General features: G+C 39.9%; 1 protein-coding gene across 1 annotated transcript in view; it reads left to right on the plus strand.

Annotated features, from left to right (window-relative positions):
* Positions 1–5,777: 5,777 nt before the first annotated feature.
* Positions 5,778–12,171, plus strand: part of Smp_136750 (putative e3 ubiquitin-protein ligase Bre1 (EC 6.3.2.-) (dBre1)) — a gene marked incomplete at its 5' end in the record, with an annotated part of 31,192 nt that continues 24,798 nt past the window's right edge. Inside the window, 9 exons of the mRNA XM_018799696.1 lie at positions 5,778–5,882; positions 5,916–5,953; positions 5,991–6,111; positions 6,148–6,279; positions 6,311–6,444; positions 8,238–8,429; positions 9,663–9,753; positions 9,829–9,870; positions 10,509–10,574. Coding sequence (XP_018651460.1) covers positions 5,778–5,882; positions 5,916–5,953; positions 5,991–6,111; positions 6,148–6,279; positions 6,311–6,444; positions 8,238–8,429; positions 9,663–9,753; positions 9,829–9,870; positions 10,509–10,574 — 921 coding nt within the window. The remainder of the gene's footprint in view (positions 5,883–5,915; positions 5,954–5,990; positions 6,112–6,147; positions 6,280–6,310; positions 6,445–8,237; positions 8,430–9,662; positions 9,754–9,828; positions 9,871–10,508; positions 10,575–12,171) is intronic.

The raw sequence follows: 12,171 nt of genomic DNA on the forward strand, positions 1-12,171 counted from the left end.
GTTTCAGTTTCATTTTGGCGACCAGCAAGTGATGATCTGATGCTATATCAGCTCCTCTCCCGGTTCTCACATCCTCCATCATTCTTCTGGACTTTTTGTTGGTGCAAATATGGTCAATTTGGTTCTGCGTAGTGCGATCCGGTGAAGTCCATGTGGTTTTGCGAATGCGTTTATGTGGGCATATGATGCCGCCGGTGATCAGTTTATTGAAGGCACATACGTTTGCAAATCTCTCATCATTTTCGTTATTTTCTCCTACTCCATGTAGTTTCATGTTGTCTTCATATCTGGTGTTGTCCATTCCAACATTGGCATTTAGGTCTCTCATCAAAATGGGGAATTCCTTTGTGGAGCACTTCTCGACGATTGACTACAGCCTATTGTAGAATCGATCTTCAACATCTTCATTACAATCGTCGGTAGGCGCATAACATTGGATGACGTTCATTGTAATGCCCTCTCTCTTTGTTCTGAAGGAGGCTTTGATGATTATTGGTCCATGAGATTCCCATACTATAAGTGCATTTTGTGCTTCTTTGGACAGCATCAATGCAACTCCTTGTGTATGTGGGGCATTTTCTTCTTCATGGCCAGAGTATAACAGAAGCTCCCCTGAAGCTAGTCATTGTTGTCCAACCTGCGTCCAATGTGTTTCACTGATCCCAAGCACCCCCAGGTTGCATTTCCTCATTTCTGCAGCAATTCGGAAGACTCTCCCAGTCTCCCACATTGTGCGAACATTCCATATACCTAGATAAATGGTTGCTCTGGTTATCAGAAGGGGTATCGGCTTCGTGGCTTCCGAAGGAGGCATCATAACTCTTCTAAATGAAGACCTTCTAACTCCCAGGGCAGAGTTTAAATTATTTGAAGAATTTTCACTGGTTAGCGTTTTTAGCGAGTCAGTTTTCTGCGGGATAGGGTCGCTAACTCTGTTTCCATTAATCCTCCCTTATCCGGGCTTAAGACTGGCAGTAGCCCCTGGAGGTGCTACAAGTGGAGTTACTTGGCCGGATAGTTAAGTTGAATTTGACAGATCGTTTCATTAACTTGATCTGCGACAACGTCAGTATAACGAAAGTGGGCGAGATAAACCCAGTGGAGACATTATTAAAACGACATAAAATGGTACTTAGTGAGGGGCTCAGAGAATGCGCTAAATTTAAAACTACTCCTACTCTTGGACGGGGATCGAGGCCAGTGTTTCGACTTTAAAGACCTGAATCACGTGCTGCCCTCCAAGTGGTTTGAGAAGCACTCGAATTACTTCATAAAATCTGTGCTGTTACACCTGTGAACTCAGAATGAACCGCATCAATAGTGTTAGTAAAGAAGACGGAGTTAAGATAGCCTCATCAGCAGGCAATGGATACTATACTTCAGGATGTTACGGGTAATTCAGCTTATCTGGATGACATAACAATTATGGGAGTGGATAGAGTTGACCTGGGAAAGAAGCTCAACCAGGTGCTGTGACGAAATGTCGAATATGGACTCCGGCTCCGTGCAGAGAAGAGTAGCTTTGGCATGCAAAGGGTGCTCTACCTTGGGCTTGTGATCTATAAAGATGGCAGAAGACCACATCCGGAGGATACCGAGGCAGTAAAAGCTAAGCCTAGACCAACGCATGTCCCCACACTATGATCCTTTTTGAGACTAGTTAGCCATTATGGAGCTTTTATCCTAAACCTTAATCACCTACGTGTCCAGTTAAATAATCTTCTAGCGAGGAAATTTGAATAGGATTGGTTCACAAATTGTCAAGCTGCTTTTGAGCAAATCAAGAAACTACTTGTCTCGGATCTGTTGCTTGCCCATTACGGTCTATCCTTATCCATGATGGTGGCATCCGGGGCTTCAAACTACGGCATTGAAGCGATTATTTCTCACAGCATACTCGGCGGATCAGAGAAAGCCATATTACATGCGGCTAGATCATGATTTACAGCAAAGCGTAACTGCAGTCAGATGGAGAAGGAAGTATTATCAATTATCTTTGTTGAAAAAATATTTCGCGAGATGATATTGTGATGTCAGTTCACACAATTAACTGGCCAAAAACCATTGTTGGCCATATTCAGATTGATAGGGATTGAGGTATATACAACATGCAGTGATGGGGAACCACACTTTTGAGTTTTGACTTCAAGGTTAAGTGTCAACCCACAACTGACTTTGGACGAGCTGATGCCTTGTCTAGACTCACTGGTTCACAAGTGACACATGGAGAAGATACTTTGGTGGCAGCGACTGAGACGGAAGCGGAAGTACATTGAGTATTAGAAGATTCAGTCAATGGTCTACCAGTTACTTTCAAAGTTATCAAAGAAGCCACGAAAGATGACAAGGCATTCAAAGAAGTTATGAGTTATGTTCTCACCAAGTGGCCGAACCGTCATTTAAGAAGAAAACTGCTACAATGTTTTCGCCGGCGAGACTCACTCATGGTTTTCGATTCATGTATTACGTTCGATGACAGAATTTTTGTTCCAAAAGCATTACTTCAAAGGGTTTTGAAACAGCTCCACAGCGACCACCGTGGGATCAATAGGATGAGATTGTTGGCTCTGAGCTATGCTTGTGGCACACAATGGAACAAGATATCGAAACTAGATGCAACGGTCGTTCACCATGCCTACAAACAGCCAAAAATTCAATGAAGTATGAACCACCAAATTGGTGAGTTTCGCACTTTCACGAAATTGGTCGGTTGAAGCTCTCATGAGAGACGTGCGATTCGGTATGAACGGTCTATAGAAACTAACAAGGCCGTTGAACGTGCGTAGGCCCTTGTATGTGGTCAGTTCTGAGTAATCCAGAATGAGCGTCATTTTGAATTTCAGGAGTTAAATGGATTAAGCATCAGCAGCGTGTCCGTGAAAATATAGGGTATCGGTGCCGATTTGACATTTCTGAATGTTTGCAGTAATGTAGTGTATTTGGAGTCGTTCGAAAATGAGGTCTAGAGGCTGGAGATGAGATTCTCTGTTCAGACATGCGATCAAGGAGTTATCTGCATATGGGTCTGAAGTGACATTGGACCCTTACCACACGAATTTTGAACCCGAGCATGTAATTACTGAGAAAACATATATTCAACTAATGAATCGAAGAGAAGGCTGAAGATGGCGAAGAGAGGAAGAAGTAATTCAGTCCAATAAGTCGGATGGCATGGCTCAGTCTTGCAGGCATGATCATTCTTGTGTATTGTTTCATATGTTTTATTCATATAAAATACATTGTTCTATCTCCAACCTAGATGTGTTCTTCATCATATATTGGTGATTCCTACGATGGGATGAGTCAGTGTGGACAACGGTGTGACTTCCACGTAAGATCTTATAGATTAGGTAGTCACATCGTGACAAATCTACAATTTTAGGATTAGGTCTATTATTAATGCGGTACCAATAATCAAGTAGACCTTATTTCTATAGATGTGAGAATGTCAGACCTCGAAAGACGTCGATGTTTCTCTGTAATATTTTGTAGCATTTCCCAAACCGTATAGTCCAGAGAGACCGATATTAGCAGTTTTAGAATTGTCGTCAACAGTCATGGAAATTTGGTTGTATGCTTTGACTGAGTCGGTTTTCGAAAAAACAGTTGTTATCTTCATTTTAGCTGTCAAATCGGCAATGAGAAGTAAGGAGTAGCGAACAAATATGGTTTTCACATTCAGTTTCCGATAGTCACCAGCTGTATGTCAGTCATTGTTGTTCTTTTTAAGGTACCATGTATGAAGGAGATGCTGGTGAGCTGTTTGATGGCCCAATAATTTTCAAATCTATCATGTGGTCGAATTTGTTTTGGACCAACATCAGCTTTTTGAGAGCCGGTGGACGCTCTTTTGAGAATAAGGGTGGTCCTGTAATCGTTGTGTGATGCGTAACGTTGGTGGTTACATACGGCAATTTGGTCGCTTTTAGCAAATCTCGGAGTACTTATTCAGTATATGTTTGTAGTATGGATCGATTATGTAATTAACAAAGACTGCAGACAATCTACAACAGGAAGAAAGTTAAACAAACAGATGAATTAGTATTTTCGTGGACACATCTAGGGAAGGCGCTGGGTCACGCATCCGCACCAGACCATGAGTAGGTACGCCGTGCTACGTACCTCACACGACAGTTAGCCTGCTTAGATCAAACGTTTCTTGGGATACCGATAATCTTTCTCATATACCTTCGAAGCTCTTCACTTCTGATTTGACTGGATCGGCGCACCTCCATTAGAAAGGTGTTGCTAGTAAAGGCGTTGTCAAACTCCGAATAGTTGTAACATCTTTAGTGGTGATTCAGACGTGATCTGGTACATCACTTCGTAAACTGTGAGTTCTTTCCTAATCGGAACATGTTATTTTTAATTTTGTAAATTATGATATTATTTTCTAATATTCCTCTTCCCCTTCATTAGTATAATTTATGCTCAGCACAGCTGAACAGACTCCTAAGCTATTTAGGATAAAGACTTCTTTTCCTCCTTTATTCCAGTGAATGCTATTGTAGTCCGATAAAACAGGGGCCTGGTACTGCCACTCATAAGCTGAATCCCACAAGCACGGTCTGAGAGATTCACATTCACAATTCCTCCTAGTGGCGGAAACACTACCACGTGATTTTAACAGGTACGTCTCACCTAGTATGTTTACTTGTGATGTCTCGGAACCGCACGAACCTTTTAAAAAGGCAGTCCTTAAACGGGGATATTTTACCGAACGATAAAGGTCAGACCAACTCTCCAACAACACTAAACTACAATATGGCTGAGCAACAGGAATGTTACTATGAGTGGGAGAGGTCGTTAGTCAACGGACCTTTGACAAGTGCCTGTTTAGAATTTCTGAAGTAAGCTCGAAAAAGTTCAGGGCATCAAGTTCTGAAGAATTGTTTTGCATGAAACTCCTAGACTTTGGATTTATGTATTTCCTTCAATGAAATCCATCACTTAACACAAAAAGAGAAGCACCAAACTGATGGTAAAATAACTTTGAACTTCAGTAAAACAGGACTCATCAGGATTTGTAGTAACAACCTGTGGGTCAAGTTGGAAGTTCGTAAACATATATTCGTGGTACAATACAGAAAACAACGATAATATTTGCACATAAACGAATATACAGTAGTGAATAAAAATAATAACTTTGAGATTAGATATGTTACTGGTGAGAATCCTTGTTACCAACCCACTGGAAACCGGGTTCACCCGGTAAGTTAGGGTCCTATTGGTTGCTTGGCATCAAACGGTATGAAGAAATGCTCATGTTCCACAGTCTTAGGATACGAAAAGTCTGCACCCTCACAAAGTGAAATTTGGGCTGAAAATAAATGCAAATCGTTATAATGTGCGATCAATGTTATCATCAACAAAAAGGAAATAAAAAGTGACAGGACAAGGCATTTAACATAACACTACATGAGCATGTAGTTAACGTGATAATCGATGTATATTGTATAACCGATACACAAGAAAAACGCACTGAATACCATTATAATCATATATGTACAGTGTGACTGAAGCAATGGATGATTCATTTTTCATTATGACTATAAAAAATATGTAATTTTCCTATCGAAGTACACACCAATGACCCACTGATGTATATTGAAAGCAACAATGAAATGAGGTCTTTTATTTTCCGAGCAATCATTGTGAGCTATTTGACAGTATATGAGGTCAAAATGCAAAGTGTTAGAATTTTGTTTAACCACATGGTTTATTTAATAAAGCGCTCCGTTTAGAACTGGTTCGGTCGTGATGTGGATTGCCAGGAAATGACCAATACTGGTGTGTTTCATTTGGATATGCCGGAAGCCCCAAGTTATGACGACAGTGAAGAGAATTCCCACGATTATTGCTCGACAAATGGGGGGGTAGAGGTAAGCTGTTTGATTCTGAAACTAGTGTTATAGGATGAGTTTCTTGAACACGGCCCACTTAAGCCAGAGGAGTAAGCTTAGAGAATTTTAGGTTTAATTAATCTGTAGACTCGATGAAAATATTAAAACAGTTGAAATTTGCGAAGAGACGGTGAATCCTGGTCAACCTAAAGTCCGTCCACACGATTTCCAACTTTTGAAAGTCCTTGGGAAAGGTGGTTATGGAAAAGTATAACTCTGGCCTTGTTTTACAATACATATATAGGTTTTTCTTGCACGCAAAATCGACACTGGCCAGACTTATGCCATGAAAGTTTTAAAAAAAGCGTCGATTGTGACCAATGCAAAGGATACTGCACACACTAAAAGCGAGAGAAATATACTCGAAATGATTAAAGTACATCCCCAATGTTATATTTTATGTGTAGCATCCATTTCTAGTTCAATTGCATTTTGCTTTCCAATCCCCTGGGAAGCTTTACCTAGTTTTGGAGTTTCTTGCTGGAGGTGAGCTGTTCATGCAACTTGAGAAAGAGGGAGTGTTCATGGAAGATCAAGCCAGGTGAGTTTGCTCCTGCATCTTATTGATTTTGTCTCGATATATGCATGTTACTTATTAACTTGGATTAGTATGTAGTTTTTTGTACTTCGTTTCTAAAAGTGATCGAAATAGTTCTCTAGAAAGTCACCCATGCAAGTACTGAACGATGGTGGTAGATCAGTTGATGAGGTCATGAATCTTCATCGACTGAGATGGCTAGGCCACGTGTTACGCATGCCTGAACACCGATTACCACGACGCGCTATGCTGACTAGTATTGGGGATGGTTGGAAAAGTTAGGGGCGGCCAAACCAAAACGTGGCATCAGAGCTTGAAGTCACTAACTTCTAGTCTGAGCCATGTTGGCAGATGCAGACTACTTGGTTGGGGCCCGCGTGACTATCGCAACCTATGGTTGGAGATCGGGTGACATGGCTCAGAATCGATCACAATGGCGTAGGTGTATACACTCTTTATCTTCCCTTAAACCTTGAGATTAAAATTGCTTCATAACGTTCTTCCGTCCTATACTATATCCTTATATACAACCTTTCTCTTATATACTGCCACCACTAAATCAACTACTATGAATCCGGTGTTCATCTTGTTATGCTAACGAGGTATGGCAACTTGGACCGATGCATAAATGTGCCTGGTCCTACGTTGTAGCTGACCGACTAAAATAAAAAGTATTTGTTTGTGGGACTTTATGTAGACCACACGCGTAACGAAACAATTCAGTTCATTTCGCAACGGAAAATCACGACGAATATCGTTAAGCAGTACACAAGGTTCAAAGCAGTATTATGGTGCTTACAAAACACGATAAATTTGAGTGATATTTGGTTTCATCGAAGTAACATGGTTAATAAAAGTATCACAAACTGTCTTTTGAACACTTCAAATTCAAACTAGTCAGTTAAGAACTGCCTAATCCACTTACCAGTGCCTGAACTACGTAGCTCTAGTTGCTTCATGGGTCTGTGGGATTTTGGTCAGTGTTTTTTTATTAGATTTCCCAAAAAATATGGTGCCCGAGTTTTGACTGTACAGGGTGTTTTCATTCGAATCAATAGGGTTCGTAAAATGTTATGATTTTCACCAGTCATAGTATGTTTAGATTCAAAGGCGTCAGATTATATTAACAGAACTTGGATTTAAACTTCGGTCAGTGCTTCACACTCAGCACGTCCAGTTCGCAAGCAATCTAGTGTAATATTAGAAAATTCCTATTGAGGTCTATGTGCCTAAGGTAATCGAGCGCATCAAAACGTCCATATGAGTTATCACGAATCGACCAAAGTTGTACATAAGCATCATTAGGCTAGGACTTAGCTGCTGAAAAGTCCAGTGCTTCCTGATTCTCAATAGATGTCTAATCTAAGTTCGTAATATCAGTAAGTCGATTTGCCGGAAATTGTTTTAAATGTTGCAGTTTTCTTGTATTGTGAGATGAGGGTACTGCGCTATCTTGGCTTTTACGAATTGTTTGCACACAACTGTGGGGTTAAATGAACTCTCGTCTCGTTTAATTTTGGGGCGAGAAATCAAGCGCCTATCTGTAGCCACCAATAATGGTCGCAGTGGAAACGAAACGGATACGTTTTAGTTCATTTGGTTTGGTTTCAGTCATTCAGTCCAAGGTATCAGGCAAATAAAGTTTCTGTCATTTTACATGTGGCCTAAAATTTTCATTTAAAAGCCTCAAGTCAAATATTCGGAAAATAAAACATTTCCGGCACTTTTTTATCATTCATTTTATTTGGTAAATGACAGTGAAATAACTTGGATTGATTTTTTTTTGTTTCCCTCAGTTTTTATTTGGCCGAAATAACTCTTGCCATTGGTCATCTTCATTCAATGGGAATTGTTTATCGAGATTTGAAACCCGAAAATGTACTTTTAGACCATCAAGGTCATGTTAAACTAACGGATTTTGGATTGTCTAAAGAGAGAGTTGATCGCGATCATTTAACTCACACATTCTGCGGGACTATTGAGTACATGTAAGTACTAAATAATTTTGGATCGTGTCTGAGTATTGTTTGCAATAAATAAAGTTAGAACAAGTGTAACCCTAATGTTTATGTAGTTAGTTGTACAAGTCAACTCAATTTTTAGATTTATTTATTTAAACGACTATTGGTACAACGGGGCACCAGATACGTATGCGCTACACAAATCTCGTTTGATTTGTGTGAGGGCTGTGATACTGGCCGAGTGCCCAAACCGAAGCAGGTGGTTTTCTTAGGAGGGTCACCCCGAGCCTTCGACCCAAAGATCTGATCCACAAAGCAGTAGAGCATCGTAAGGAGATGCAGTCCCATGGTAGCCGGTGACCAACGATTGATTCATACAACATTTGTTCCATCAGAGTACTGGAGCCCATGTGTACCATTGGTTTGGAATGAGGGTTTTCCGATTCCCCTAGGTGGACTTTCCGTGTCCACCGACCCGGCTAAAGCGCCGAACATTCGCTTTTCGTACTCTCAATTACGTAAACAACACCCTCGGTGAGAGAAGGCAGTGAGTAGGACTTCCTTGGCAGAGTCTATATACTTGTGGCCGTGTGAGAGCATTTCGAGAGGGAGGGTGGCCCCTCCCCACTCGCCCGTACCAAGGCATTTAAGGGCCAATTTGCAGATGGTTTTCATGAAACAGCATCAGCTGATAAACCAATCAATTTTAGAAGCACTAAACAGCTTTTCTGGTTACTTTGGCATCTCTTACCAAGCTTTACCCACTTCAAAACTTGAATACTTCTGACTCCACGGCAAGCACATTATTTTCCAATAACTGATTCAGGGTGTATTGTTTCTCATTTTCATTTCTATCCGATTCGCAGTACTAAAAACGGATGTATAAGGGAATTTTATGTATGGTAGTGGAAAGACGAATGATACTAGTAAATACTTTCTTTGTTATAAATAAGCGGGTTCATTAGAGTCAAATAATTCCGTTCTCAACTTCATTGGTAAGCAGCTGTCTCAGTACACCGCTTTTGTTTGATTTTTCTAATCAAATAAACTTTGAATGTTATGTTCTTATGTATTTATTCGCGATCTCGTCCCCGTAATTGAAGATACAAAGGTTTGTTGTCAAGGTATATAATTTGTTTCTCGTTTTTGTCTAATAGCATGAAGATTTAAAACTGCGTTAATACCCATTATTCAGTCTCGTCTGTTTAATGGTCTTTTTGGGATATTGTAATTAAGATCAATTTTGTGTTCACTTTACAGGGCTCCCGAAATACTGTTACGTCAAGGACACGGAAGGGCCGTTGATTGGTGGAGTCTTGGCACGCTTATGTATGATATGCTTTCGGGATCTGTAAGTTCTTCGCCTAATTGTATATTCGTTTGATTATTTTACGTGAAAACTGATTCCTATTATTCTCACTTTCAGCCTCCATTTACAGGCGATGATAGAAGACAAACTATTGACTTGGTAAGCAATCATGTTTTTTTTTAAATTAGGGAAAATACATTTATTTTGACAAGTCGTTTGCAAATGACTGACTTTCGTCAGTACCTAGCAAAAGCGTGAAACACCTCAATGTCAGCTATCAAAAAGAAGTAGAAAGTATTTTGGACTTTGAGTTGTGAGAATATAAGGAAATTTGAATATTTTCAGTGTTTTTAATCCAATCCGTCGTACTCAGGAAGCATCCATTTTTGAGACCTACTTTCTTAATTATACTTATGAAACAAGGCTAAGCCACTTAAATGATCAGCAACAAAATCAATTGCATCCCCCCATGTTTTTTCCTAGAACTGGTGCGGATATGGAAAGCTTAATTGATATGAAAACCACTTAATATGTGACACTTGTGCAGATTGGGAGTATTTTGCAAACTGTTCAATGTTTTTAAGTTTTTCTTAAGCCACTTACTGCGCTTGCATTTTCTTTTGAACTAAATATTGTAATAAGATTCTAAAGTTGAATGAACCCTGTTTTGTGTCATGAGGAATTCGTGTTTCTGAAAAACAATATATTTTGTCAGTCACTCCTATTGTACATTGTTAGGTTCGTCAACGAGGCAGATCTATAAGCTAGTCGTTTAATACAATTTTACTTTGTTTTAGATATTACGAGGTGATTTTATACCTGTACCTTATTTGAGTCGAGAAGCCGTATCACTTATTTCAAAAGTAAGTTATGTAGTTCGACTTTCGTATAATTAGTTACGTTAACCACTTACTTGAATAACTTGTAACCGTCCCTAAAATGTCAAGTTTGACCTTTTAGTTTCGATACTTCTTGGAGTTGAGATATCCGTCTATCAATTAAGGGACGAGTATACTGCGCATCAGTTCGCTCTGTTCTACTTTACGGCTGTGAAACACGGCCATTAAGAGTAGAAGATACTCGTAGGTTACTAGTATTTGACCACAGATGTCTTAGAAATATTGCTCGCATCTGCTGGGATCACCGGGTAAGTAATAGTGAGGTTAGACGCAGGGTATTAGGGAACGATGGTAAATCAGTTGATGAGGTCATGAATCTTCATCGACTGAGTTGGGTTGGGCCATGTGTTACGTATGCCTGAACACCGATTACCACGACGCGCTATGATGACTAGTATTGGGGATGGTCGGAAGAGAGTTAGGGGCGGCCAAACCAAAACATGGCATCAGTGCTTGAAGTCACTAACTTTTAGTCTGAGCCATGTTGGTAGATGTAGACTACTTGGTTGGGGTCCGTGTGACTACTGTAACCAATGGTTGGAGACTCTGTGTGACATGGCTCAGAATCGATCACAATGGCGTAGGTGTATACACTCTTTATCTTCCCTTAAACTATGAGATTAAAATTGCTTCATAACGTTCTTCCGTCCTATACTATATCCTTATATACAACCTTTCTTTATATACTGCCACCACTAAATTAATTACTTCTATGAATCCGGTGTTCATCTTGTTGTGCTAACGAGGTATGGCAACTTGGACCGATGCATATATGTGCCTGGTCCTACGTTGTAGCTGACTGACTGACTGACTTCTTGGAGTACAGTTGTTAGCAAATTTGTAAAAGTCGGGGATCGCAAACCGTAGTACAATATTTCACACCCGTATAAATTAATGACTATAAAGATGCTTACTGATTTCTGAATTAGTATTCAGGAAACAAAGTACTGTAGTAGTTTTTGGGAACATTGACAGTACATAGCAATTATATTCTTCAAAGAGTCAGCTTTCTTCACTGGATTAGGATGATTGAGGCACTTAGAAATGGTAAAGCTGTGATCCATAAGCCAATACGACAGTCAACAGAATTGTGGACCTCCATTGACTCGGTTGATTCACTCGTTACATGTCAATTTACAGTCTATCCCGGCTAGCTATAGCCAGACCATGCTAAATAACGGCTGCATGCGACCAGACTAAAACGCTCAACCAGTCCGTATAGTCACTCACTCTTGGCTTGAATAATGTAAAGGTATGCAGACCTCTAAATCTCAAAGGTTTTATTATTCACAATTTGTTCTTTGCTGCCCATGGTCATCTGTATTAGTTCTAAGTTGGTGATGCTCTTTTCGCTGTTGTGAAGTGTGATAACTCAGTTGGAAGTGCTTCGTTGCAGTATGTATTAAACAAAAAATTCAGCAAACATCTTAAATCAGTGTAACTTTTGATCATCAAATCAGATTTTTTCATGAAGGTTAGGCCAAATATTAAAGTCATTAGTTAAATTAATTTATTGATTTGCTTAGCAGTTCTTAAAAGTACCCTATTTTTCATGATTGCT

This window comes from Schistosoma mansoni, chromosome 3 (assembly GCF_000237925.1).
Source record: "Schistosoma mansoni strain Puerto Rico chromosome 3, complete genome".
NCBI classification, from domain to species: domain Eukaryota; kingdom Metazoa; phylum Platyhelminthes; class Trematoda; order Strigeidida; family Schistosomatidae; genus Schistosoma; species Schistosoma mansoni.